Genomic DNA, 26,292 nt, shown 5'->3' with positions numbered 1-26,292 from the left:
CTGTGTCTGATGACTCACGATACAGGGGCTGGAGTATCGTGACGTCACGGCCCAGCCCCTTCGTGATGTCACACCACGCCCCCCTCAATGCAAGTCTATGGGAGGGGCATGGCAGCCATCACACCCCCTCCCATAGGCCTGCATTGAGGGAGTGGGGCATGACATCATGAGGGTGCGGGGCCGTGACGCAGAGTTGCAGCAAGCTCTTTTGCGCATGAGGCAAGAACAAAAGATTGCGCCCCCTCCCACATTTGGACTCGGGCACCCCTCAGAAAAAAAAAATATTTTGCGGGCTACCCCAACCAAATAATTTTTTTAATCGCGATGGTCCCGATCAGCCCAACTGAGCTGCCGGGAAGCTTTCACTTTCACTTTAGACGTGGCGATCAAAGTTGATTGCCGCATCTAAAGTGAGAGCTTCCCGGCAGCCCAGTCAGGCTGATCAGGACCATTGTGGTAAAATCTCGATGTTTCAATCAGCTAGGATACATTAGGAGGGTGCCTTACCTGCCTCCTGAGCGTTCGATCTACAATTGATTGCTCCAAGCCTGAAATCCAGGCTTGAGCAATCAACCGCCGATAGCACTGATCAATGCATTGCAATGCAATGGCATTGATCGGTGTATTGAATCATTGTACTGCATGTTATAGTTCCCTATGGGGGCTATAACATTGCAAAAAAAAAAGTGAAAAAAAGTTAATAAAGATGATTAAACCCCTTCCCTAATAAACTTGAATCACCCCCCTTTTCCCATAAAAAACGTGTAAATAAAAATAAACATATGTGGTATTGCCGCGTACGTAAATTTCCAAACTATAAAAATGTATTGTTAAAAGTTAAAAATAGCTTATTTTTTGTCACTTTTTATACCATTAAAGATTTATAAAAAGCGTTTAAAAAGTCTGGTCAAAACAAATGGTACCGATAAAAACTTCAGATAACGGTGCAAAGAATGAGCCCTCATACTGCCCCGTACATGGAGAATAAAAAGTTATAGGGGTCAGAAGATGACAATTTTAAATGTATACATTTTCCTGCATATAATTATGATTTTTTTCAGAACTAATACAAAATCAAACCTATATAAGTAGGGTATTATTTTAATCATATGGACCTACAGAATAAAGATAAGATGTCATTTTTACCGAAAAATGTACTGCGTAGAAACGGAAGCCCCCAAAATTTACAAAATGGCATTTTTTCTTCCATTTTGTGGCACAATGATTTTTTTCCGTTTCGCCGTAGGTTTTTGGGTAAAATGATTGATGTCATTACAAAGTAGAATTGGTGGTGCAAAAAATAAGCCATCATATGGATTTTAGGTGCAAAAAAGGGGTTATGATTTTTAAAAGGTAAGGAGGAAAAAACGAAAGTGCAAAAACAGAAAAACGCTATGTCCTTAAGGGGTTAAATGATATTAAACATTTAAAAAAAATAAACACAGCGGGGGAGATTTATTAAAACCTTTGTAAAGGAAAAGTTGACCAGTTGCCCACAGCAACCAATCAGATCACTTCTTTCATTTTAAAGAGGCCTGTGAAAAATAAAAGAAGTAATCTGATTGGTTGCTTAGGGCAACTGGGCAACTTTTCCTCTGCACAGGTTTTGATAAATCACCCCCAGTGGGTTGAGTATTTGAACTGTAAGAAGAAGTTCTGCTTCTCCAAGGCAGAGATCATTTCCTATTGTCCATTGTATTTATTTTTATTCTAGTGATCTAGATGTGCAGGATCGGGAAGTGGGAAAGCTACCCACAAAACTAAAAATAAGAGTGTGATGTATACAAGAAAAAGTTACTTGGTTCATATGGAAAACTTATGCCAGCAACGCTTAGAGAAAGTGATAATGAAAAAGCTCCTTTAGGGTAGGGTCACACAAAGCTCATCTGCAGCAATATCACTAGAGCGAGCTCCCTGCTGTGGCCGGGCCTCCCTGTGTGTCTGCTCATAGCAGCTGATTTCCCTCTGCAGATCTGCTACAAGCAGACACACAGGGCTGCCCGGCCGCAGCAGGGAGCAGTTTAAACAAAAACCTGCCAAGTAAAAATGTAGCCTAGGTTCAGACTACGGAATTTCCGCCGGAATTTTCGCTTTGAAATTTCCGGCAGAAATTCCGCTTACTATAATGCATAGTGTAGTGAATGGTTTTCCGTCCACAAATTCACACTTCGGAATTTGTGAAGCGGAAAATCCGGATGAAAAATCCGCTAGAAAATTTCCGCCTGAAGAAAGGGGTTGCTCTTTCTTCAGGCGGAAATCTTAGCGGAACACATAGCCGTCTATAGGAGACGGCAGTGTCCGCGCGGTCCTAGCGCCGGCTAATTCAGTCGGCGCAGGCGGAACTCGGAATCTCCGGGCGGAAATTTTCTGCCCGGAGATTCCGTAGTCTGAACCTAGCCTAATAGGCATCAACTAACAAAACCTCCTTCAGGCTAGGTTTCCAAACAGGTTTCTTTCTGGCATTTTTTGAAAAACTATCACTGCAGTTTTTGAGCCAAACACAGAAGTGGATCCAGCAGGATGAAGAAGTATAAGTCCATCCTTTATATTTTCCATAACTTTTGAATACACTTCTGACTCAAAAACTGCATTGGCAGCTTTCAAAAAATAAAATGCTAGAGAAAATCCTGTGTGGAAACCTAGCCTTAGGGTAAGGTCACACGTAACGGATCCGCAGCGTATTTCATGCTGCGGATCCGCCGGTGACCCGACCCATTTTGTGCCTCCAGGTTATTTGAATAAATATTGACTGTGTTGTTTTTTGTAATGATAAATAGATGATCATAGAGATATAAAAACAGGTAGAATATAGAGGTTTATACAGCCATAAATTCTGCCAAATTATATATTCTCACTTGTCATTTCCAAACTCAAATCTTCCAGGTCCATTGCGGAACAGACTGCCTGTGATCCATTCGGGGATTGAACCTGTAATCCTAGTGGAGATGGGCTGCGGTGTCTCTTCTACAGTCTGAAACAGTGCTGCTATGCATTCCTTCTCTTCTTCAGTGGACGAGCACAACTGATATTTATCTTCATGAAAAACATTCCTTAGAACTAAAAAGCAACAAAATGAAACATTACTTAGGTTTATCTCTGCGCTTAAATCAGTGGCATTGCTATGGGGGTGCAGACAGCAACTGGATGACGCCCATATGTGGGGTGACTCCACTAAGCGGGAGGTAATCATCCTGCAATCTTGGCCTGAAGTGTACACAGTGTTGGAAAGTGAGAAACACAATCTTTCTACACAACGAGTGTAGGAAGATTGTGAATTGCCAGTAGGGAAGCAGAGACCCCTAAGGAAGCCATGGTGCCATTATTTAAGTTCCTAATCATTTCGCATAGTATAATATGCAACATGCAAAGAAAAATAGTGTAGACCTTTTCGCATAGTATAATATGCAACATGCATAGAAAAATAGTGTAGACCTTTAACGCTGCCACCGCAGCTTCCTCAGACATCTTGCTGGCCTGTCACAGTGGATTTAATTGCCGCCACTGCCGCTCCAAGGTGAAAAATATCAGCCGGCACAATATCATAATAAACCATATGAAGGAAAGAATATTTATACTGTAATGTTATTTTTTATGGTAATCACCTTTAAAACTGTGGGTAAAATCTAACTTTCTCAAAAAGATTTTTTTTCACTTTATGGGGTTTATGCAGCATTTTGACATAATCCTTACATAACATGTTTTCACTTAGAACCAAATCAATATTTCTATCCTGTTGCATGGACATTCTATTGGCATCACTTGTATTCTCTGTAATATTAAAGCAGCATACTGTACACCAAAGTAAACATGACAAATTAAAACCAACAGAAAAGCTACTTGTGCCAGGAGTACATAAAGTCCTCCAACACATGGAAGCTGCGACTAAACACTAGGGTTGTGTAATGTCTGGCTCTGGCCATAAACAAAGAGTTAAATGACTCTAGTTGGGCTGGAGCTGCTGGGAGTTCTCTTGTGTCATCTAGGTGTGGTTCTCAACTCTGCCACCTATCAGGAAGGTGTATCTCTGATCAACTGCCTATATAAGCTAGAAGCAGTGATCAGTTCATTGTCTGTGAAAGGTTATACCTTAGCTGACACCTCCTGCTTTCTGGATACCTGATTATTTATTGATTTTTGGCTTTTTCCATGACTCTTTTCTTGCTCTGCATTCCTGTACTCCGCTATTTCCTGGTACTGACCTCGGCTAGACTGACTGATTTGACCGTGTGTGTGTCTTAATGTATCACTGTTAATTTGTGTGCCTCCAGCTGTTTCCTGACTCTGATTTTGTATTTTATTATTTTGACAATGCTGCCCCAGCACTTAGCAGGGAGGGTTTGTCATTGTGGTTGTCAATCTGTCACTTAGGGTGGATAGGCAATAGGTAGGGACAGCGGCTGTGGGTGAGTTAGGGCTTCCCTGTTCTCTGCTCATACGTGACAGGTTGTTTCAGCAAATTTTGAGTTCCTAACTGTTCTTAAGTAAAAACATCAGTAAAAATTAGTTGTTGAAGGATAAATATGATTTAGTTTTTTTTTTGCATTATTTTACTCCTATCATAAGCAGGGGTCCTTGCATGGTAATGAAAATGTGATGTACTGCATAATAATTACCCTGAACCCCAGAGTAACTACACTTCCCTCTTCTAATACAAAGTGTCACATGGATGGCATAGCAGTATATCACCAAGGCTGCCAACTTTGCATATTGTTTGACAAATGTGCAATTATTTACATGCATCGTTGCCCAACAAAACCCTTAGGTCTACAAGGATCTTTTATTACTTTTAATTTACAGAGAATTTGATGTGCAATGTGATCACAGTGGGACCTGATTGTTTGTACCTTGTGCTCACTGAGAGGCTGCATTAACATTGACACCGAGCCAAAACAAACCACAAACACAAAGGAAACAGCAAATATTGTCTGGGTTCAGTGATATTTAATCTGACAGATTATATATTTCATAACCTTTTCATGTTATGAATATTTAAGTGGAAAAAAGCTATAAGCATTATGCAGTGCGACCGGTGGCAACCATAGAATACATGGGAACTGGTAAAGACATATAGACGTGAACACAATTGTTGATACCCTTCTGTTAAAGGCAGAAGAACCCACAGTGCTCCCAGAATGAAAATCAGACATTGTTTTTAAATTGTGGTTCAATAGAATTATTTTAACCTGTTCAGGAGGAAGGGCGTACGCCCTCAGTGTTTCCGTTCACTGCACAGTTACCAGAACGGGATGCTTGCTGAAATCTTTCAGCAGGCGTCCCGTGACAATGCCTGGGGGGGTCCTGAGACCGGCTATTCCGGGTCATATGGGTCTCCGGTGACCTGATGACCCAGAAGAGGAGAGTGAAAGTTAGTGTAATACACATAACCAATCACCTTCTGTTGCTAGGGGGAGGTGGCGGTGACACCACCTCTCCAGGAGCGCAGTTATTGGTCAGATGGAATGTCCAATCAATTACTGCTGGCAGTAGGAGGGTTCTTCTGCTCTGCCCTCCCACCCATGAAAGTCGACGAGCAGAGCAGAGTTAGTGAGGTAGAGACCCCTCACTTGTGCCATTGGTGCCCACCTGGGCACAGTGAGTGCCATCAGGCACTTCTTAGTCCAGGGACAGCCTTCAATGTGGTAGGGAAAGGTAGGCGGTGAAAAAAAGTAAAAAAGTAAAATAATAACGTTTTTTCTATTTTCCCCGCTAACCCCCTAATAGGTGCCTGAGGAACCTATTAGGGCATCAGAACTCTGTGGTCTGCCCCCTAATCTTTTGTAAGTCACACAACGTTATTTAGTGCACGCACCAAACACACACACACTCTTCCCCCTTTTGACTAGGCCCAATGGATGGTACGCCATCAGTGCAGCCAAAAAAGGATGTTTTGGGCCTCGTGCTGCACATGGGCCTAGTAAAAAAAAACAGTGTCAGGCAATACTAGAGTGGGGACATCCTCTACCAGACCCCACAGTATGGCAATGACACGGGGATGTTTTGAGGCCATATGGAAATGCCTGCATTACACTGACAATGCAGCATGTGTGGGACCTTTTGCACCCACTGCTGGATAAGGGTTAACACATTTATGTGGATAACTTTCATACCAGTATCCCTCTTTTCAAATAAAATCCCTCGCCGCCAGATCCACGTCCCCTTGTGGGACCATGCAGAAGATTTTAGAGAGGCCTCCCTACAAATATTATCCAGACACCTATCCCCAAGGATGCAAGCAGGGCCCTTACCAGTGAAAATCTGTTGCTGGTCAGGTATAAGGACAATTGGGATGTCCTTGTGCTGTCCACAATTCATGGTAACGGCAGCACCCTTGTCCCTGTGCAAGGTACCACAACAACAGTCCTCAAGCCCGATGTATTTTGGACTACAATCAGTATATTGGGGGAGTTGATCTCTTTGATCAAATCCTCAAGCCATATAATGCCATATGGAAAACCTGGGCATGGTACAAAAAAGTTGCGGACTACATGGTCCAGGTTGCCATGTACAACTCTTTTGTACTGTCCCAGTACGCTGACAACTCAGGGACGTACCTTCAGTTCCAAGAGGAAGTCCTTAAGGCCCTGATCTTTGGAGAACGGGAAAGAGCAGGCCAGAGTTCCCTTGGAATTGGAAATGTAGGTGCCAGGATTGTCCCAGGCCAACGCTTTCCAGCTGAGGTCCCCCACACTGGAAAGAAGGGAAGATCCCAGAAAAATGCAGAGTGTTTTGCAGCAGGGGGATACGGAAGGACACCACCACTCAATGTGACACTCCGTAGGACCATCACCTGAGGACTTCAGGACGCGACTACTGTCATCTATGCAGTCCTCCAACTAGGCCGGCCGCTGGTACGTGCCAGACTGCCGGAACATCGCGCGACCCTCGGAACGGAGTCATTCACGGGTGGTGAGTGGTGCAGTGCACCTATCCATTCATATTTTATGCTAAACGGCACAATATTCATCATTATAATAATACCTGTGATGCCAGCGATCAATCTATGCCATTAACCTGTGATGCCAGCGATCTTAATACTATAATCACTAGGGATGTAAGAAAAAATCGATTCCCGCGATTATCGCGATTTTTCACTTGCCGATACTGAATCGATTCAAAATATTTTTGAATCGATTCTTTTAGTGATGTGGAATTTGTATCTCCTGATGCACAGAACAGCATGTCCCGGGCATCAGGAGATACAAGTTCCACATTTTGTCAGCCGGATCTGACGCCGCGGCGGCGCTCTGGATGTATGGAGCGGGCTCCGACTCGTGCCCGCTCCATACTCTGCGGCCCCGGGCTGATTTCAGTATCCGGGGGACGCTGATGCTTCACCGCCGCTAGTATCCAGCATGCGGTACTCTGCAGTGTGTATGGAGCAGGCTCCGGACTCCTGCCCGTTCCATACTCTGCAGCCCCCGGCTGTTCTCAGTAGCCGGGGGCCGCCGCTAATAGCCAGCATGCGGCGATCGCCGCGGCTGGCTATTAACCCTTTAGATCGCCACTGTCAAAGCTGACAGCGGCATCTAAAGGGAGATGTGTATGCTCTCCGTGGCTCTGTCATTGATAGAGCCTGGCTGGACCAGGCTCTATCAATGGATCGCAGATAAATGGAGTTCAATAGAACTCTATTCATCTGTCTGAGGAATCTAATGATTCCTAAAAGACTAATAAAGTGTACAAAAAAAAAATAAAAATAAAGTTTTAATAAAAGTGTAAAAGACATTGTTTTTTAGACAGAATCGGGATATATCGCGATGTATCGTCACCTAGACGGTATTGCGATATATCGGGATATATCGAATCGCCACACTGGTATCGCGATTCGAATCGAATCGCCAAATTCTTGGCGATTCACACCCCTAATTAATCACCCATCTATATTTGGGACATTCATTCTGAACTTCTATTCAACTCTGGACTGCCATATAGTAAATAGTGGTTTTGAGGTCTACACTTTTAAATTTTTTTATTATACATACATTTTTTATTATACAATATTTTTTCTCTCATATTTTGTTTTATTCTATAATCATTTGGTATTCCTGGCAAGGGCCCTGTCGGCATACCTGTTATATGTGTTTTATTTTATTATTAAATTCTTATTCATCTAATACTGGTCATATCTATTAATATTGGTCATATCTCATATAACCATCACAATTTATATACCTAGAGGACTGTCAGACACCTGTGGGGTGTAAATGCTCGCTGCACCCCTTGCTAAATTCATTGAGGGGTGTAGTTTCCAAAATGGGGTCACATGTGGGGGGGGGGGTCCACTGTTCTGGCACCATGGGGGCTTTGTAAACACACATGGCCTTCAATCCAAGCCAAATTCTCTCTCCAAAAGCCTAATGGTGCTCCTTCTCTTATAAGCCCTGTAGTGTCCTCTTGTGAAAATGAAAAATTTGGGGTAACACCAGCATTTTACTGAAAAAAAAAATGTTATTTTCACGTTCAACTTTAACAAAAATTTGTCAAACACCTGTGGGGTGTAATTCTTTTTTTTTTTTGCGTTTATGTCAGAACCCCTGTGCAAATCACGAATCTAGGCCTCAAATGTACATGTGCGCTCTCACTACTGAGCCCTGTTTTGCGCCTGCAGAGCACATATGGGGTATTTCCGTCCTCAGGAGAAATTACGTTGGGGGTCTTTTTTCCTTTTACCTCTTGTGAAAATGAATGCGACAACACCAGCATGTTAGTGTAAAAAATGTAATTTTTTTACACTAACATGCTGGTGTAGACACCACCTTTTTTTATTTCATAATGGGTAAAAGGAGAAAAAGCCCCCCCAAAATTTGTAACTCAATTTCTCCTGAGTACGGAAATACACACATATGGGTGGCACTAAACTGTTGCTTTGAAATACGACAGCGCTTCACAGTGAGAGTGCCATTCCCATTTGAGGCATATATTAGGGTTTGCATAGGGGTGGACCTGGATGCAAGCATTACACTTGCCTCCACCAGCAAAAATACTGTACGGCAGTGTTTCCCAAACAGGGTGCCTCCAGCTGTTGCAAAACTCCTAGCATGCCTGGACAGTCAGTGGCTGTTTTGCAACAGCTGGAGCCTCCATTTTGGAAACACTGCTGTACGAGACGTTTTTAACCAGTTAAGGACCAAGGACATTCTGGAACGTCACCGCACCCTGGGCTTTAAGGACCAAGGATGTTCCAGAACGTCCTGGTGTTTCTCCGGTCTCTGCGCGCGCCGGGCAGAGATTGGAACGGCATCCCTGCTGAAATCCTTCAGCAGGCATGCCGTGCAAATGCCGAGGGGGGTCCCGGGACCCCCCCATGTCAGCAATCGCAGAAAATCGCATGTCAATTCAGACATGCAATTTTCTCCTATTCCGGGCTGATCGGGTCTCTGGTGACCCGATCACCCGGAAAATTGTGATGATCTGACCTGTCATTGACAGCCCAGATAATCCTGAAGGGTAGGAGTGAAGTCGCAATGCTGCGATTTCCTCCTATCCCCTGCCATTGGTCAGAATTGATTCTGACCAGTGGCAGAGCAGGACAGAGGGTTGCCATGGCAACCCCCTGTTATGGCCACCCCTGGATGTCGAGGGGATCGTGGGAAGAAGATGGAGGTCGGTACCTGCAGGAGAAGATGCCTGGAGACCCCGATCGTTGCTGGAGACTGCTGGATCCTTGGTCAGGTAGGGAAACTACTGTGGGGGAGGGGGGAATTGAAAGTGAAAGTAAAGTGATCTTTACTGTGGCAACCACTAGGAAGGCCAAACTGCAACTCCCAGCAGCCAAAGGCAACATCTGGAGGGTCACAGTTGGGAGACCACTGTTACAGTGGTGCCCAAACGGTAGCCCTCCAGATGTTGCCAGGCCCAGGCATGCTGGCAGTTGTAGTTCTGTAACATCTTTCCCTTCAGATTTAGCAATTTTCATGAAATTTTTGAAAATTGCTGCTCTAATTTGAAGCCATTTTATGATGCCAACATAAAGTGGACATATTGTATTTGTGAATAAAAATAAAATTTATTGTGAATATCCATTTTCCTTACAAGCAGAGAGCTTCAAAGTTAGAAAAATGCAAAATTTTCAAAATTTTCATGAAATTTTGTGATTTATCACCAAAAAAGGATGCAAGTAAGACCAAAAATTTACCACCAAAATAAAGAAGAATATGTCACGAAAAAACTATCTCAGAATCAGAATGATAACTAAAAGCATCCCAGAGTTATTAATGTTTAATCCCTTAAGGACGCAGGACGTAAATGTACGTCCTGGTGAGGTGGTACTTAACGCACCAGGACGTACATTTACGTCCTAAGCATAACCGCGGGCATCGGAGCGATGCCCGTGTCATGCGCGGCTGATCCCGGCTGCTGATCGCAGCCAGGGACCCGCCGGCAATGGCCGACGCCCGCGATCTCGCGGGCGTCCGCCATTAACCCCTCAGGTGCCGGGATCAATACAGATCCCGGCATCTGCGGCAGTTCGCGATTTAAATGAACGATCGGATCGCCCGCAGCGCTGCGGGGATCCGATCATTCAGAACGCCGCACGGAGGTCCCCTCTCCTTCCTCCGTGCGGCTCCCGGCGTCTCCTGCTCTGGTCTGTGATCGAGCAGACCAGAGCAGAAGATGACCGAAAACACTGATCTGTTCTATGTCCTATACATAGAACAGATCAGTATTAGCAATCATGGTATTGCTATGAATAGTCCCCTATGGGGACTATTCAAGTGTAAAAAAAAATGTAAAAAAATGTCAAAGTAAAAGTAAAAAAAAAGTGAAAAATCCCCTCCCCCAATAAAAAAGTAAAACGTCGTTTTTTTCCTATTTTACCCCCAAAAAGCGTAAAAAACATTTTTTATAGACATATTTGGTATCGCCGCGTGCGTAAATGTCCGAACTATTAAAATAAAATGTTAATGATCCCGTACGGTGAACGGCGTGAACGAAAAAAAATTTAAAAAGTCCAAAATTCCTACTTTTTTAATACATTTTATAAAAAAAAAATTATAAAAAATGTATTAAAAGTTTTTTATATGCAAATGTGGTATCAAAAAAAAGTACAGATCATGGCGCAAAAAATGAGCCCCCATACCGCCGCTTATACGGAAAAATAAAAAAGTTATAGGTCATCAAAATAAAGGGATTATAAACGTACTAATTTGGTTAAAAAGTTTGTGATTTTTTTTAAGCGCAACAATAATATAAAAGTATATAATAATGGGTATCATTTTAATCGTATTGACCCTCAGAATAAATAACACATGTCATTTTTACCAGAAATTGTACGGCGTGAAAACAAAACCTTCCAAAATTAGCAAAATTGCGTTTTTCGTTTTAATTTCCCCACAAAAATAGTGTTTTTTGGTTGTGCCATACATTTTATGATATAATGAGTGACGTCATTACAAAGGACAACTGGTCGCGCAAAAAACAAGCCCTCATACTAGTCTGTGGATGAAAATATAAAAGAGTTATGATTTTTAGAAGGCGAGGAGGAAAAAATGAAAACGTAAAAATTAAATTGTCTGAGTCCTTAAGGCCAAAATGGGCTGAGTCCTTAAGGGGTTAAAGTGACAGTGGTCAGATGTTCAAAAAACGCTCTGGTCCTAAGGTGTAAAATGGCCTGGTCCTTAAGGGGTTAATTTTTATGGGGGAGGGGGGGTGTAACAGTGTGTACATGTAGTATTTTACTCTTTATTTTGTGTTAGTGTAGTGTATTTTGGGTACAGTTACACGGACAGGGGTTCACAGCGAGTTTCCCGCTGGGAGTTTGAGCTGCGGTGTAAAAAATTTGCCGCAGCTCAAACTTGCAGGGGAAAACTTACTGTAAACCCCTGCCCTTACTGTAAACCTCTCCAGCTGTTGCAAAATTACAACTCACAGCATGGACTGACAGACCGTGCATGCTGGGAGTTGTAGTTTTGCAACAGCTGGAGGCACACTGGTGGGGAAACACTGAGTTAGGTTCTGTTTAGGTTCTGTTACCTAACTCTGTGTTTCCTCACCAGTGTGCCTTCAGCTGTGGCAAAACTACAACTCCCAGCATGCACTGATAGCCGAAGGGCATGCTGGGAGTTGTAGTTATGCAACAGCTGAAAGCACGCAACTACAACTTCCAGCATGCCAAGACAGTAGTTTGCTGTTCGTGCATGCTGGGTGTTGTAGTTATGCAAGATCTGGAGGGCCACAGTTTAGAGACCACTGCACATTGATCTCCAAACTGTGGCTCTCCAGATGTTGCAAAACTACAAAAATCCCAGCATGCCCAGACATCAAATGGCTGTGTGGCCATGCTGGGAGTTGTAGTTTTGCAAGATCTGGAGGGCTACCGTTTAGAGACCACTGCACAGTGATCTCCAAACTGTAGCCCTCCAGATGTTCCAAAACTACAAATCCCAGCATGCCCAGACAGCAAACGGCTGTCGGGGAATGCTGGAAGTTGTAGTTTTGCAACATCTGGAGGGCCGCAGTTTAGAGACCACTGCACAGTGGTCTCCAAACTGTGGTCCTCCACATCTTTGAGGCCCAGTCACCTTATCACTGCCGCTGCATCATTACTCCCCCACTGCCCGGATCACTCTGCTGCCGTTGCCCACCGCCTGGATCGCTGCCTGGACCCGGTAAGCCGTTCCTGTCAGTTTCCCGCTCTGCCCGGACACCCATGGGTGGGCAGAGCGAGGGAACTGGACTTTAATCCCCCTGCCCCCTTCTGCGATTGGTCGGTCGTTTCTGACTGATCAATCGCAGGGATAGGAGGGGTGGCACCCTCCCACCTCACTCCTATCTCTTCAGGGGGATCGGGACTGTGTCAGACACGATGTCCCGTCCCCTGCACCGTCTGTCATCAGCCTCGGAGAAAACTTAGCTTCGGGCTGCTGAGGTATCGGGCTGCTGCAGGGGGGATCACAGGGGTCCCCAGCGGTGCCTCAAACCCCTATCAGACATCTTATCCCCTAAGTTTTTTATTTTTCCAGGGCTTAATTTTTGCGCCATGGTCTGTAATTTTTATTGGTACCACTTTTGTTTTGATGGGACTTTTTGATTAGCTTTTTATTAGTTTTTTTTATGGTATATGAAGTGACCAAAAATGCACAATTTTGGACTTTGTTATTTTTTGTACGTGTGCGCCATCGACCGTGCGGTTTAGCTAAAATTATATTTTAATAGGACATTTGTTTTCGGGGTCTCAAATGCGTAGCGTACCTACCTAAAACCTAACAGCATAATAATACTAGCTAACAGACAGTCTGAGTTGTGCCATGTACTGTCGCGTGTAGGCATACCTGAATAAATAGAGGACATACCTTGTTACCAAAAGGTTTCTGAGAGATGAAATGAGTTAAATAAGGGGGGGTCGGGTGGGACGTGAAGAACCCACGGCGTATCGTGCTAGTGACGCCGCGGGTTCTTATAGTGATAACCCCGCCCCCTCTCACAAATACAGGCAAACATGTTAGCCTTCTCACTTGTTTTCAGGGGGCTCAAATGGGTAGCGTATCTACCTAAAACCTAACCACATAATAATACTAGCTAACAGACAGTCTGAGTTGTGCCATGTACTGTCGCGTGTAGGTATACCTGAATAAATAGAGGGCAAAACTTCAATATTTAAAATAAAATGCTTTATTAAACAAACCACTACCTAAGGATTTAATGCGAATATGTACGATCGACAAATGACGTAGTAGTGAGTGTGGCCCCAATAACAGTGGCCGACCCCCACTAGCTCCTAGATGTGCGAAAGGAAAGCTTGCAACACTCGAACTGGGCACCACTAGTGGGGGTTAGGAAAATACCATACAAAACAAGCTGACCAGGCAATGACGTTTGCAGCTATACGATTTGGACGCGTGATTATCTGTATCCCCACAATCTGATGTAATTTCGACCTTGCACCTGTATGTGAATTTCCCCGGCCCTAGAAGCCATGATCCCCTGAGTATAGAGCGGCTTTTAACGTTAAGCTGACTTGACATCCACATCGAGAATTATGAGGCGTCTGCTAACCGTCTAACCAGGCCAGCTGTCAAGGCTTGATTGCTAGAGGGTTCTCTAACCTCCATTTTTAAATGCATTACAGAGCATGAGACGTATCCAAAGACGCCTTGTCAGGCAAGATAACGCGACATGGTACTGGAGGCCAGATATACCTTGATAGTATGAGCTAAATGCAGCAAATAGTGGCCAAAACCCAACCAATGCAAGTAGGAATGAAAATTATATCTAAACAGAACCAACCAAGCCCATATGCACAATCCCAAGTGCTAAACAGGAAAACCCAGATGACTACCTAGTCGTCAATCTAAAGCCGTGTTAGGTTGTAACTAAACCAACCTGTGGACGTGACAATGAAATGAAACCACTCATGCAACAGGCAAGATCGTGAAACTCAATCAATATCATCGACAACCTGAAGCCGAGACAGACGAAACCTCAACTGAAATCAAGCTATTTCCCTGAATACATGTCCCAAATGCCAAATAAACATGCACAAACGTATAAAGACATCGTCGTCAACCCGAAGTCGTGTCAGGTAATGACTGAACCAACCTGTGGACGTGACAGGTCTAGCCGAAAATGGAAAACTTCACTAAACACATAACTAAAATTATCACTATCAACTTAAAGCCGAGACCATTCATGACCACGAAGAGACCTATTTTGGGAAATAAACTATATATCTGTAGCCTAACCCAACTGCTAACTAAATGTAATCGTATGTAATCACATTGTCGCCAACCTGAAGCCGTGTCAGGTTGTATCCGGACCGACCTGTAGACGTGCCTGGTCAACCCGAAATTGAAAGCCTCAACCAAAGTAACGAATGTACCGAACGAACATATCAGCAATTACCGAGTATGAACGCTATAAGCATATGCCTAGCATAACTCCTTGACACATGTGCAGAACATGACAATATGAACGTGAGCCCGGCATAACTAACCAGACCCTGTGTACATCAAGAATACTAAGACCACATATCCAAAAACAGACACCATGACCGTGAACACCGACCAAACTATATGAGCGCCTATACCGCACAAACGATATGAACATGAGGCTAGCATGAACTGCATGAGTGAGCGTATGCACTGAACAAACTATATGAACACCTACCCAATATCACACATATGCCCAGTACAAACTGTATGATTGCATGACGCCCTGATGCGTAATACTATACATGAATATCTACAAACGCTGTCTACCCCACTGCACCATGTCTATGAAACACTACTTTTTACAAACCAAGCTGTCAGAGGAGATTATCAACGCGTATGCCCCTGAGAAACTAAGACTGAATGCACCGATCCCACAATCTGAACGAATTGCCAAAGATACTATATAAATGTATACCGCGAACAAAGTATGTGACTATGTACAGCACAAACTATATGGGCGTATGCACCTAACACACTAATGACAGAGTGGCCTGAATAAGTATATGATATATATATATATATATATATATATATATATATATATATATCTGTATGTAGCCTGAATAAACTAAATGAGTGTATGAACTGAACAACTTATTTGTGCGTGTGCCAGGACAACTATATGAGCAAGCCCACAGCACAATCTATGCACGTGTGGTCAAAACATAACCAAATACTGTATGCATAGAGCCAAGATATAAGCGTAGCTGCAGAACAGGCTCAGTGAGAGTAATATGCCCCGAGCAATTTAAGCACAAACAAACTACACGTACATATGTCCAGGATAGACTGACTAACTAACATACACATGGAACAAATTGTGAGCATATAACCAGATCAACTTATGACTGCAAGCATGGAACCAATTGCCTGAGCTTAACCAGGGAACAACTAAGTGAGTGTAAGCGCAGGGCTATATGAGCATGTACACCTGACAACAATATGAGCATATATCAGGACCAAATATGAGCTTGTGCCTAGGACTAACTAAGTGTGCGTATACCGAGAACAAACTATGAATGCACAGGATACCTCTATTACCGTATACACAGAATAAACTGTAAGTGCAAACGAACTATGAATGTGTCGAGAACAAATAATGCTCTTATGGTTAAAGAAACTATATGATTGTATGCACCTAATAACTATGTGAGCGTATGCCCAGAACAAATCACATGCGTGTATGCAAAGGACAAACTATCTAGGCGTGTGTCCAGAGCAGCAATAAGCGTGAAAACGGAACAAACCATGCATGTGCGCATGAATGAACTATATGCAGAGAACAAACTATATGCGGGAATGCTCAAAACAAGTCACGAGCGGATGCACTAAACTTATATGGCATCCAACAGCTGAGCATCTGCATCAAACCACGAGGATGAACATATATATATATATGGAACAAACCATGAATGCATGTGACCTGTATGTGAGTATGCACAATGAACTAGGTGACTGTCTGCACGGAACAAACTAAATGTGCATACACCTGAAACACACTATGTGAGATAATGCAAAGAAACAAACTATAAGAGTGAATATGCCCAGAGTAAACTATATGCACATATGGCCAACTATGAAACCATGCGCCTGAGTATGAGAACTATGATCTACTATACCGACCAAACTTGATGAACCTATAATAAGGACGACTACCTGCTCGCATGCGAAAAGCAAAGTGTATGTGCGTATGCCCAGAACGAACTACATAAGTGTCCGCCCAAGACAAACTTGATAAACGTATGTACGTATAAACTATATGCACGCATGACCTAATTATGACCACGTACTCATGCACATAACACTCTCCAAGCTGGACTAGCATGTGTGGCATAATGCTACGAACGTGCCAACAGCACAACACCAAGATCGCATGTTCATCCTAAATACCACCAGTGCATGCTCAGCATAAATGCTACCAGTGCACATGCAGCATGAACGCTTCGAGCACGCACACAGTACTAAATGCAATACAACCCTACGAGCGTGCGTACCGTATAGCGACTGCACAGCATAAATGCTACGCCCGTATGTAAATAGTATAATTGCTACAAGCGGATGCACAGTATGAATATTATGGCTACATGTGCAATACCACCAGCGCGCCATGCAGCAACACTGCTACTGCACAATGGCTACAAGTGCACATGCAACGATAAACACATGACATGCCCCTCCAATCAACAGGAGTGCGGTGTCGAAACCCAATAAAATAAAGACTATATATATATATATATATATATATATATATATATATATATATACACACATATAGAATGTGACCGTGTGCATAGAAACATTTTAGGAATGTGTGCATACAATAACTAAATGACCGTAAGCGTAAAATTCTGGGAGCGTTGCACCGGATAACTACATGAATGTATGCGTAGAATGAATATAGGAGCGTGCCTCAAACAACTATATGCGTATAACAAATTGTGGGAACGTGTGCACAGAACAACTATATGACTGTATGCATAGAACAAATTATGGGAACATGAGCACCGAACAACTATATGATCGTGTGCAAAACAACTATATGACAGTATGCGTAGAATGATTTATAGGAACATATGCACAGAAAAACTATTTGACAGTTGCTTAGAATAAATCCTAGGAGCGTGAGCACAAAACAACTATATATCTGTACGCGTAGAATAAATGACAGGAACGTGTGCACAAAACAACTATATAATCGTATGCGAGGAATAAATCATGGGAACGTGTGCACAAAACAACTATATGACTGTATGCATGGAATAGATTATAGTAGCGTGTGCACAGAACAACCCCATAACTGTATGCGTAGAATAATTAAAGGAACGTGTGCACAGTAGTGTTGCTCGCGAATATTCGCAATGCCATTTTTATTCACGAATATTGCATATACGCCAATTCGCGAATATTCGCGAATATAGCACTATATATTCGTAATTACGAATATTCGTATTTTAATTTTATTTTTCACAGTACACATCACAGTGATCACCCCTCTCTGCTTCCAGCTTGTGTGGTGTAAAGAAGGCTCTAATACTACTGTGTGAGACTGTCGTGCGAATTTTCGCATATGCGAAAATTTGCATATGATAATTTTTGCTAATTTTTGTATATGCTAATTTTTGCATATGTTAATTTTTGCATTTGTTAATTTTCACATATGCGAAAATAAAACAAGAATATTCCGAATATGCGAATTTAGCAAATATATGACGAATATTCGTCCATATATTCGCGAATATTCGCAAATTCGAATATGGCCTATGCTGCTCAACACTAGTGCACAGAACAACTATGTAATTCTTTTCTTTTTTTTTTTTTTTCTTTTTTCCAAACATGTATACAGTATAAAATGCTACGACGTGTGTTCAGTATAAACGCTACGACCGCGTGTACGGTATAAATGCTACGACCATGTGTACGGTATAAATGCTACGACCATGTGTACGGTATAAATGCTACGACCATGTGTACGGTATAAATGCTACGACCATGTGTACGGTATAAATGCTACGACCATGTGTACGGTATAAATGCTACGACCATGTGTACGGTATAAATGCTACGACCGTGTGTACGGTATAAATGCTACGACCGTGTGCACGGTATAAATGCTACGACCGTGTGTACAGTATGATTTATTTATTTTTGACGACGTTCACAGTGGTCGTAATACATGCCTGATGGAAACAAACAATGCTAGGACCGTGGACCTCCTCACAATGAAGTGAAATATATAGATACAGTTCATAACAACCCATAACCACTGACAAATCAATGCCTTATACTAGCAAACCAGTATATACGCCTGAAACCAGTATATACGCCTAGAAATGCAGGGATTGATCCTGCGATGCCCTGCTGAAATGCTGCAGATTACCCAATATGCCCGGCAAAACACCGAAGGTATCGCCATACCACTTAATACCCCTGAAACTGCGCATTTATTTTATTTTCTTTATTTTTTTATTTTTATTTAACAATAGATGGTAGCTTGACTATAGATGCAGAGCCCCCGCTTCAGCAGAGCTGGTGTAGTGCCCACTACACACCGACCCCCAAATACTGCACATCTGGAAAAAAATTACGTACCCCCAGCACCCGAGAAACGTCACCCGAGAGTGGGGCCAAACGTCAAAAGGAGTCCCGCTGGAGGGGAGCTGCCAGTCTCTTACCCAAAAGCGCTCGCTGCCGTCACAACTGCATGAGGTTTCCATGCCGGGGCAGCGGGAGGACCCACCGGGGACGTCCGGCTCCTGGGCAGCGCAGCCGTAATGAAGCATAATAAATCCGGGGCCGGGCTGATCAAGGGTTCCCCTTAACTCCAACTTGCCTCCGGAGCAGGGGAATAAGGTGCTCGCGCTTTCCTCGATCAGCCCTGGCCACTTACCCGTACCATACCGGCTTGCAACTAGTTCCGGTCAGCTGACTCGACTGGTCAGCTCATCGCAGACACGTGAAGAACCCGCAGCGTATCGTGCTAGTGACGCCGCGGGTTCTTACAGTGATAACCCCGCCCCCTCTCACATATACAGGCAAACATGTTATCCTTCTCACTTACGCACGCGACAATACCACATATGATTATTTTATTTGTTATTACATTATCTTATTTTAAAAATGGGAAAAGGGATTTAACCCCTTAAGGACCGGAGGTTTTTCCGTTTTTGCATTTTCGTTTTTTGCTCCTTGCCTTTAAAAAATCATAACTCTTTCAAATTTACACCTAAAAATCCATATGATGGCTTATTTTTTGCGCCACCAATTCTACTTTGTAATGACGTCAGTCATTTTGCCCAAAAATCTATGGTGAAGCGGGAAAAAAAATCATTGTGCGACAAAATTGAAAAAAAAAACGCTGTTTTGTAACTTTTGGGGGCTTCCGTTTCTACGTAGTACATTTTTCGGTAAAAATGACACCTGATATGTATTCTGTAGGTCCATACGATTAAAATGATACCCTACTTATATAGGTTTGATTTTGTCGGACTTCTGGAAAAAATCATAACTACATGCAGGAAAATTAATACGTTTAAAATTGTCATCTTCTGACCCCTATAACTTTTTTATTTTTCCGTGTATGGGGCGGTATGAGGGCTCATTTTTTGCGCCGTGATCTGAAGTTTTTAACGGTACCATTTTTGCATTGATAGGACTTATTGATCACTTTTTATTCATTTTTAAATGATATAAAAAGTGACCAAAAATGCACTATTTTGGACTTTGGAATTTTTTTGCGCGCACGCCATTGACCGAGCGGTTTAATTAATGATATATTTTTATAATTCGGACATTTCCGCACGCGGTGATACCACATATGTTTATTTTTATTTTTATTTACACTGTGTTTTTTTTTTTATTGGAAAAGGGGGGTGATTCAAACTTTTAATAGGGGAGGAGTTAAATGATCTTTATTCACTTTTTTTTTGCACTTTTTTTTTGCAGTGTTATAGGTCCCATAGGGACCTATAACACTGCACACACTGATCTTCTATGTTGATCACTGGTTTCTCATAAGAAACCAGTGATCAACGATTCTGCCGGATGACTGCTCATGCCTGGATCTCAGGCACTGAGCAGTCATTCGGCGATCGGACAGCGAGGAGGCAGGTAGGGGCCCTCCCGCTGTCCTGTCAGCTGTTCGGGATGCCGCGATTTCACCGCGGCTATCCCGAACAGCCCACTGAGCTAGCCGGGATGCTTTCGGTTTCACTTTAGACGCGGCGTTCAACTTTGAACGCCGCGTCTAAAGGGTTAATAGCGCGCGGCACAGCGATCAATGCCGCGCGCTATTAGCCACGGGTCCCGGCCGTTGTTAGAGGCCGGGCCCGACCCGCTATGACGCGGGGCCACGCCGTGGCCCCGCGTTATAGATCGGGAGTGGACACATGACGTTCCAGTACGTCATGTGTCCTTAAGGGGTTAAACTTTTAATAAGGAAGGGGTTAATTCCCTTTTATTTATTTTTTTACACTTTTATTTATTAATTTTTTTTAGCCCCACAGGGGGCTACCACATGCAATCTTTTGACTGCTTACACTGATCAATGCTATGCCATAGCATAGCATAGATCACTGTTCTAGGCGCTCTGCTGCTCCAGCCTGCTGAGCAGGCTTGGAGCAGCAGATCGCCCAATGGACGACGAGAAGGCAGGTGAGGACCCTCATGTCGTCTAGTAAGTTGATCAGGACAACATGATTTTGTTGCGATAGTCCTGATCATCTCCGTCGAGCTGCCGGGATAGTTTCACTTTCATTTTAGATGCCACCACAACTTTGATCACGGTGTCTAAAGGGTTAATGTCGGCATCAGCCCAATTGGCGGTGCCCAGCTTTAGCCATGGGTCGTGGCTGCCTCTAGCAACCGAAACCCACCAGGTTTAACCCGTTCTCCGCTGGTGGGAACAGTTTAAACCCCGTAAATGGGACCAGGGCGTACATATACGCCCTTGGTCCTTAACCTCTTAAGGACGAAGGGCATACCTGTACCGGTTTTACTCCACAACTTCCCATAGACTTGCATTAAGGGGGCAGGCTGTGACGTCACAAGGGGCGGACATCATGTGACATCATGATGCTCCGACCCTGTGCAGTAATGATAACGGGGTGCTGCAGCCAAAATCCCGGGGGTCCCCAGCGGCGGGACCCCTGCGATCTGACATCTTATCCCCTATTCTTTGGATAGGGGATAAGATGTCCTGGGGCGGAGTACCCCTTTAAGCGTACTGTAGTGCATTTTTGTGCCCACATAAGTGCATACCACATACCTACATCTAAGTAGTGTACTATTTTGTTCCTGTTAATCTGTCCAGGGCCTAGATACTGTGAAAGGCCAGGCAAAAGTAATGACCAGCTGGTGTTTTACTGCAATATGTTTTTTGAGCGTACTGTGGCGCATTTCTCGGCCCTCATAAGTGCATACCACATACGTACATCTAAGTAGTGTACTATTTTGTACCTTATAATCTGTCAAGGGCCTAGATACTGTGGAAGGCAAGGCAAAAGTAATCACCGGATGGTGTTTTGCTCCACTACTTCTTTATGCGTACTGTAGTGCATTTTTGGGCCCACATAAGTGCATATCACATACCTACATCTAAGTAGTGTACTATTTTGTACATTAAAATCTGTCAAGGGCCTAGCTACTATGTAAGGCAAGGCAAAAGTAATCACAGGCTGGTGTTTTACTCCACTACTTCTTTAAGTGTACTGTAGCGCATTTTTGTGCCCACATAAGTGCATTTATTTGGAGGGGGATATGTCTTCCATGCCACTGTTCCTGAATTATTTAAATTTCTATACGTTCAACCTAAACTTTACTCATCATGCTGATCTTAACACTGTCAACTTCCTGGACTTAAAACTCACAGGGATCCCTGGTCAGATGATACAAACATCCACGTATAGAAAACCAATCTCAGGCAATACAATTTTGTGGGCAGACAGCAATCATCTCAGCGATACCAGTGGGGGGACTCACTAGGCTCAAACGTAATTGCACCAGTCCAAGTACATAACAAACATACATTCAATAAGCCAGTTTTGGCTATAACATATAATCCCCATTTCAAAAGCATTCATAATGTCATCAAAAAACATTTACATTTGTTAAGAGAGGATGATAAGCTAGCACACATATTAGCACGAGGAGTGACAATAGTTCCAAAAGAGCAAGCACATTTAGAGACAGCTTATCTCCCAGCCTAATTGTGTCTGAAACACTGAGTGTGAATACTTGGCTACGGAATGCCGACTTTTTTCAAATGCAGAGCCACAAGGTGAAAAACCTGTGGGGTGGTGAAAACATGCAAGAATTTCACAGATATATCCAATTGCTACACTAAAAACATAAAACACTACATTAAATGTAATTCTACACAAATAGGCCCTCATTTACTAATTCCAACTCTTTTTGTCGGGTTTTGCGCCTAAATTCTGTCGCACGGAATCACTCAGACTGAAAAAAACCAAACCTACAAAATGGGCGTTGATTTCGGGAAAAGGGGCGTGTTACCTACATTTCAGCCAAAATGACTTGTCTTTTCCTAAAACCACTCGGAAATTCATGTGAATTACCTGGGAAGAGCACCCGACACTTTAAAACATGTATAAAGTTTCATAAAGCGGAGTAAATTCTCTGGCTGTTTGTTCATTTGCCAGCCTCGTCTTTTTCAAGCAATTCTTACTTGTAATTAAAAAAAATTTTTTTGCACAATAACATTTTTTCAAAAAAAGAGTCTTTTCAAAAAGTTTTTTTCCTTTTTTGCCCTTTTGCAAGGTTACCACGAAAAAGAAAGATGCTGTAGGGAATTGTGAGAAACTAATTTTATTTTTTTGATAACTAAATTCTTTTTTATTTAGAAGCAGGGGACCATTATCGGGAGCGGGTGCAGGAAAAGAAGGGAGCCGCAAAGATCAGAACATTGGAAGACAGGTAAGATAATGTATAATTTTATGTGATTTATTAATACATGATGTAATGTTGAATGAATGAATGAATGATGCTAGATTGATTGATGTGTTTGATCGATGTGTTGGATTGACGGGTGATTTATGTATAACATGTCATGTTGGTTATTTTTATTGTATTTTTCATGTAGATATTTATAGTAAAGTATGTGATTTTAATATATAATTATTGTTAATACATACATTTTTGTGTAATGTGTATTTTTTTGAAAATGTAAAATATGTTAGATACGTGTTTTACACTTGCGCTAACCGTGTTTCTGTACCCCACAAACCAGGGTGCCTCCAGTTGTTGCAAAACTACAACACCTAGCATCCCCTGACAGCCAAAGGCTGTCCGGGCATGCTGGGAGTAGTAGTTTTGCCACAGCTGGAGGCACCCTGGTTCGTTGGCAAACAATGCGCTAACCTATTTCTGTTTTTTCTTTTTTAAATGTCCCTCTCTTTTCACTGAACTGGTTAGTAGGTTAATGAAATGCATAGTAAATTGCCTTGGGGAATTTTTTTATTGACAAAACCACAGAAATAATTTCATAATTGCCCTTCCGAACATTTGTGGCTTTATCAATAAAAAAAATTCTCACGGCAATTTACTATGCATTTCATTAACCTACTAACCAGTTCAGTGAAAAGAGAGGGAAATTTAAAAAAGAAAAAACAGAAATAGATTAGCGCATTGTTTGCCAACGAACCAGGTTGCCTCCAGCTGTTGCAAAACCACAACTCCCAGCATGCCCGGACAGCCTTTGGTTGTCAGGGCATGCTGGGTGTTGTAGTTTTGCAACAGCTGGAGGAACCCTGGTTTGTGGGGTAACAGAAACACTGGGTTAACGCAAGTGTAAAACACGTATCTAACATATTTTATATTTTCAAAAAAATACACATTGCATAAAAATGTATATATTAACAATAAGTATATCTAAAAAATACATATTTTACTATATATATATATATATATATATATACATGAAAAATACAATAAAAATAACCAACATGACATGTTATACATAAATCACCTGTCAATCAAACACATCGACAAACATCAATCATTCAAGCATCATTCATTCATTCATTCATTCATTCATTCAACATTACATCATGTATTAATAAATCACTAAAAATTATACATTATCTTGCCTGTCTTCCAACGTTCTGATCTCCGCGGGTCTCTTCTTTTCCCTGCACCCGCTCCTGATAATTGTCCCTTGCTTCTAAATGAAAAAGAATTTTGTTTTAACAAAATTAAAATTCGATAAAAATAGTGGTATGTGCAGCTCACGATTAATTAGCCGAGGTACTATATGGCTAAACACCTACACCTTTGGCGAAATATATATTTGTAAAAAAAATGGAGAAAAGAATTGTACCATAACCTTAAAGGGGTACTCCCGTGGAAAACTTTTTTTTTTTTTTTAAATCAACTGGTGCCAGAAAGTTAAACAGATTTGTAAATCACTTCTATTAAAAATGCTTAATCCTTCCAGTACTTTTTAGGGGCTGTATACTGAATAGAAATCCAAAAAAGAAATGCATTTCCTCTGATGTCACGACCACAGTGCTCTCTGCTGACCTCTGCTGTCCATTTTAGGAACTGTCCAGATTTTCTCCTGCTCTGGACAGTTCCTAAAATGGACAGCAGAGGTCAGCAGAGAGCACTGTGGTCATAACATCAGAGGAAATGCATTTCTTTTTGGATTTCTCTTCAGTATAAATGCAGTAAATAGTTACTAAAACATAAGTATCAAATGCCGAACTAACGGACTATACTTTTGTCTATTGCATCCAGTGGTGCTTTCTATGTCTTATATTTTAGTAACTATTTACTGCATTTATCTCCCCACAAGGGCCCTGTGAAAGGAGATTTTATTACACAATATTGTGCTATATGTATTTTAATAAGTATATCTATTGCTTGCATCATAAATTTGAAGCATGGTTCCTATAATTATTCATCATGTATCAGTATATCTGATATTAGCCTTGAGGTTATGGTACAATACTTTTTTCCTTTTTTTACAAATAGAATTATTTTTTCTGAATTTCGTAGGCATGTACAATTCGTTTTGTTATAAATTTGGATTCATTCAGATGTAAACATTTCGTACATTTGGATCAATCTGAATGTACGAAATATAAACAATTGAAAAAAACGAATTTGTTACAAAACGAATTGCAGGTGTCTAATATATATACTTATTAAATAAATCTATCTATATGTGTCTCCCTCCTTCCTCAGGTCCGAGTTACAGTATGTGGATACAGTACTTTTTATATACATATTTCCATGAATACATTAACCCATTAAAGGGGTTGTCACGATGCCGGCTGGCAGGAGGTGGATCCTCTGTGCCAGAGAGGGATTGGCGAGGACCGCGCTAGTGGACCGGTTCTAAGCCACTACAGGTTTTCACCAGGGCCCGCCGCAAAGCGGGATGGTCTTGCTGCGGCGGTAGTGACCAGGTCGTATCCACTAGCAACGGCTCACCTCTCTGACTGCTGAAGATACTGAAGATAGGCGAGGTACAAGGGAGTAGGCAGAAGCAAGGTCGGACGTAGCAGAAGGTCGAGGCAGGCAGCAAGGATCGTAGTCAGGGGCAACGGCAGGAGGTCAGGAACACGGGCTAGGAACAGACAAGGGAACGCTTTCACTAGGCACTAAGGCAACAAGATCCGGCAAGGGAGTGCAGGGGAAGTGAGGTAATATAGGGAAGTACACAGGTGATCACACTAATTGGTAATTGGGAAGATTGGACCAGGCACCAACATTGGTGCACTGGCCCTTTAAATTGCAGAGACCCGGCGCGCGCGCGCCCTAGGGAGCGGGGCCGCGCGCGCCGGGACAGGACCGACGGAGAGCGAGTCAGGTACGGGGACCGGGGTGCGCATCGCGAGCGGGC

At 42.6% G+C, this 26,292-nt stretch overlaps 1 protein-coding gene across 3 annotated transcripts in view; it reads right to left on the bottom strand.

Moving 5' to 3' along the window:
* The window catches only part of LOC130294631 (carotenoid-cleaving dioxygenase, mitochondrial-like), a 151,032-nt gene that overhangs the window by 48,520 nt on the left and 76,220 nt on the right, over positions 1-26,292 (bottom strand). For 2 of the 3 annotated variants that reach the window (XM_056544779.1, XM_056544778.1), the window contains one exon: positions 2,856-3,057. In XM_056544779.1, the coding sequence (XP_056400754.1) occupies positions 2,856-3,057 (202 nt within the window). Of the gene's footprint in view, positions 1-2,855; positions 3,058-9,611; positions 9,633-26,292 lie in introns of those variants that run through there. The other variant, XM_056544780.1, reaches the window with a different exon arrangement.

Source organism: Hyla sarda, chromosome 10 (assembly GCF_029499605.1).
Source record: "Hyla sarda isolate aHylSar1 chromosome 10, aHylSar1.hap1, whole genome shotgun sequence".
In the NCBI taxonomy this organism is placed as follows: Eukaryota; Metazoa; Chordata; class Amphibia; order Anura; family Hylidae; genus Hyla; species Hyla sarda.
This window is presented reverse-complemented; position numbering and strand designations above follow the sequence as displayed.